General features: G+C 62.9%; 1 protein-coding gene across 1 annotated transcript; it reads left to right on the top strand.

Moving 5' to 3' along the window:
• The first annotated feature begins 416 nt into the window (after positions 1–416).
• On the top strand, positions 417–3,589 carry LOC119098855 (F-box/LRR-repeat protein 7-like). Its single transcript, XM_037221901.1, has 5 exons — positions 417–549; positions 1,634–2,013; positions 2,696–2,702; positions 3,053–3,290; positions 3,349–3,589. Exons 1-5 carry the CDS (start codon positions 417–419, stop codon positions 3,587–3,589), a joined length of 999 nt encoding a protein of 332 aa, XP_037077796.1.
• The last annotated feature ends 201 nt before the right edge of the window (positions 3,590–3,790 follow it).

Raw genomic sequence — 3,790 nt, 5'->3', positions numbered from 1 at the left:
GGTAGGCCGCCAGTAATCTTCAACGAACAACTCCGAAGCGAATCCACTTCCGGCCGGTCGCCTGAGTGTTAAGAAGGCAAAAGGGACGCCGCAATCGCCCGGCCGCCGGCCAATTCCCGTGACGTCACCTGGCTGCTGGAGGTCCCCTGCCGTGGCGCGGGTGGCCCCGCAGTGCGTCCCCCTCCGTCGGCGGCGGCTGGACTGTTTGCGAGGCGGAGCCGACACAAACAGGGCCCGACCGCTGCCCGGCGGCTGCTGCTGCCGGCCCCCGAGCGCCGCCGAGGAATGCTGCCGACCGGGGAGGGGGTTGTGCGGGGGGGGGGGGGGGTGCGGGGCTGGGCAGTACCCGTCTGACGCCCCTCTTGACTGCACGGGCCCCGCTGAGAGCTCGCCAAGTGACCCGGAGGCGCGCAGCCATGGCTGCCTGTGACCTGGACAATACCCATGACAGCCTGCACAGCCTTCTGCGACAGCGCATGGCGTGCAGCAACACGCTTCACTGCGACAGCGGCTACAGCTCCGCTAACCACTCCAGACAGACGTCCTTTGGTGAGTTCTGTTGCGATTGCTGAGCAAATGGGTACATGCTGACATCCGCGCAAACCTCCTACCAGTTACAGATGTGCGGGACGCATGAAATTCATTGCGAACTTGAGGATTGATATGCGATGGACTTGTGCTACATCCGACGTTTATCACACTACTAAATGTTGTCTTCGCGCACTTGATGTACTTTGCTACTTTGTGCACTGCTAATGCGTCTGCTGCGCACCAATAGTGAGCCACATACGTTCGTGTCTCTGCAAGCATTGTAAGGCATTTGCTAGCCGACGGTCTGGGAGGGGCAGGCTCACGCCAGGCCTCTCTCCGCCTGAGGTCACTCGCTGTGGGTACCGCACCTGACCTCTCGACCGTCTCGACAGACTCGAGCGCCGCGGTGGAGGTCGAGCCGTCGGCGTCACGCCGCCCTAGCACCGCGGAGACGGTGCCGGCAGGCTGCGTGGGAGTGGCACGGATTCCAGGCAGTCGCGCTACTCAAAGTTATCATGACACCGCAGAAGACTGGGCAGAGCGTCTGTCACCATCCGTCTACAACCACAAGACTATCCGCGGGCGGGCCTGGGTCGGGCGTGGACCGCCATCTGTCAGCAATTTTCAGGTAATGCAGGCGTTGTGGTAGATTGGACTCGATGTCCGGAGTTTATGGATCATGAAATTATTTCGGCCACGTTGGTGCGCGCTGATAACGGACCCTAAGTTGTCGGCCTTTTGGCGATGAATGTTTTTTCTTGATGACAGCTAGCTGTAGATATACTTGTTGCTTTGGGGCGCATCAACTACACTCGTTACTTGTGCCAAGCTAGATGCGTCAAGAATATCAAAATAATATGCGTATCTGTTTTGGTCATCCTCTCTAACGTCGTCTCCGTATTTGCCTGCAGGGACAGTTGGCGTCAGTTGGCGTCACTTCACCTGTCCGCGATCCCGGCTGGCAGTCGTCAGCGGCACGTGCAGCGCCGCCTCTAGAGTCGGCCCGGCCCAGCTCTCCCCCCGCGCCGGTGTACCGTGCCGTGGTGCCGGCGCATTGCCCGGAGGACTGGCCGCGACGGCTGCCGCTCGGGGCGCCTCCCAGCACGGACTTCATCTTCACCCGACTGGAGACTGAACGGCCCGCGGCGGCCGGCACCGTTCGTCCGTCTCTCGGACGAGCTGGCGCTACGCGTGTTCTCGCATCTGTCGGCGGACGAGCTGAGCCGGTGCGCGCGCGTCTGCCGGCGCTGGCGCCGGCTGGCCTGGCAGCCGTGCCTCTGGACCGACATCAGGCTGACGGGCGGCTGCGCTGACCCGGACGGCGCCCTCGGCCACATCTTCCGCCTGCTGGGCCGCCGCCAGCCGGGCGCGCTCTGCCCAGCCGTGCTGCGCGTCCGGCTGGACGGCTGCTCGCGCCTGACGGACGCCGGCCTGGCGCAGCTGGCGCACCGCTGTCCGCAGCTGCGCCGGCTGGAGCTGCGCGGCTGCACGGCCATCAGCAGCCGGGCGCTGACGGCCGTACTCAGCAGCTGCTCACGGCTCCAGCATCTGGACCTGACTGGTCAGTGAGGCGGTGGCGGGCTAGCAGAGCAGCCTCACGTGGAGATGACAGTGTGCACTGGCACGACGTGACTGTCATTACGGCCGGTTTTAGTAGACATGAGCTCATTCTGAAGGGGAAGTTAAAGGGTGTGGGCCCTATTAGATAATGAATGAGCCGACTCGTGGTCTGGAACTACACCATTTGGCATTGCTGTGGCTCGCAGTTTTATGGCTTGCCTTTCAATTTTAAATCACGATCTCCCGGACGCCGAATGTTGCTAACTATGTTGCTATTGCCCGACCAAAAATGCAAAATTGGTAGCCTGAAGGCAATGAATGATACCCAGGCACAATGGGTGCTACTCTTTACACGGTTCTCCGAGAACGCTTGCTTCCCTGCCGGTAAGAAACACTCAAACTGTGCTGTTTGCATGACTTGACCGGACCCACTTTCACAGGATGTGACCGGCTGACCTGTGTCCAGCTGAGCTCGGCGGCCGGCCGTCTGCATCTGCGGCACCTTGACCTGTCCGGCTGCGGCCGCCTGAGCGACGCCGCCCTGCGCGCTGCGGTCGCCAGCTGCCCGCAGCTGGAGCGGCTCTACCTGCGCCGCTGCCACCAGCTGACAGGTACGCCCTTCCTCGCAGCGGGCGGCTCCGAAAGCGCGCCGCTCGGTGGACGTCCAGCTGCAATACACTTAATAGGAACATTGCCACTGTGGTGCCGCGCGCTGGCAACTATTGTTCAGTATTCCTCGTGACACCGATGACGCGTATCTCTTGCTTCCGTAAACGGGAATACTACCGCAATTGGAATGCGCGATGAGTACGATAAGTTGACTAATCAGGCGAGCGTGCTGCATGACAGTGTGTGCGTAGGCGTTTACTGTTACCGCACAACCGGCGATGCGGTGGTGAATCATAGCGCTGCAGCCTGCTCAGCTGACCGGCCGGACTGAGCGTGCGCCTCTCCTCCTCAGACGGCACGCTGGGCCTGGTGGCCGGCCGGTGTCCGGCTCTGCGCGAGCTCAGCGTGGCCGACTGTCCCCGGATAACGGACGTGGGCGTGCGCCGGCTGGCCCCGCTCGGACCTGGCCTGCGCCACCTCAGCCTGGCGCACTGCCGGACCGTCTCGGACGCTGGCGTCGCGCAGCTGGCGCTCAGCTGCCGCCGTCTGCGCTACCTGAACGTGCGCGGCTGCGCAACTGTTGGCGACGCGTCGCTGGCGGCGGGTGGCGCGCGGCTGCCGACGGCTGTGTGCGCTCGACGTCGGCAGGAGTGACGCGAGCGACCTGGGTCTCCGGCTGCTCGCGCAGCACTGCCCGGACCTGAGGAGGCTCAGCGTCAGGGGCTGTGAGATGGTGAGCGACGCGGGGGTCAGGCTGGTCGCCCTCCACTGCCGCGGCCTGCGGCAGGTCAGCGTGCAGGACTCGGCTGTGACGCTCGAGGGCTGCCGCACGGTAAAGAAGTACTGCAAACGCTGCACCATCGAGCACTCCAGACCCGGCTTCTACTGACTGCCGCGATGTGGCCACAGCTTGCTTGCCTTTGAGGCGTCGCGCACTTGCTGAGGGCCCATGAGCTGGCATTTGGCGGCCAAGACGCACTGTTCCCTGTTGCGCACATACTGTCCTGAAAAGCTGGAGCCAATGTGAGGCTCTCACGAACGATAAGATGGCTTGCAGGTCCCCCGTGTGATGTATTATCTTCGTGAAAGC

The sequence above is a fragment of the Pollicipes pollicipes genome, unplaced genomic scaffold (assembly GCF_011947565.3).
Source record: "Pollicipes pollicipes isolate AB1234 unplaced genomic scaffold, Ppol_2.1 Scaffold_4740;HRSCAF=5597_pilon_pilon_pilon, whole genome shotgun sequence".
In the NCBI taxonomy this organism is placed as follows: Eukaryota; Metazoa; Arthropoda; class Thecostraca; order Pollicipedomorpha; family Pollicipedidae; genus Pollicipes; species Pollicipes pollicipes.
The sequence above is the reverse complement of the archived record's forward strand: the minus strand, read 5'-3'. Positions and strand labels throughout refer to the sequence as shown.

Bases quoted from the DNA above. Each gene is read 5' to 3' on its own strand.
- LOC119098855 (XM_037221901.1), top strand. From the start codon at position 417: ATGGCTGCCTGTGACCTGGACAATACCCATGACAGCCTGCACAGCCTT. The intron at 550-1,633 runs GTGAGTTCTGTT...GGCGCCTCCCAG, and splicing joins CTCCAGACAGACGTCCTTTG to CACGGACTTCATCTTCACCC. The intron at 3,291-3,348 runs GTCGCTGGCGGC...CGACGTCGGCAG, and splicing joins TGCGCAACTGTTGGCGACGC to GAGTGACGCGAGCGACCTGG.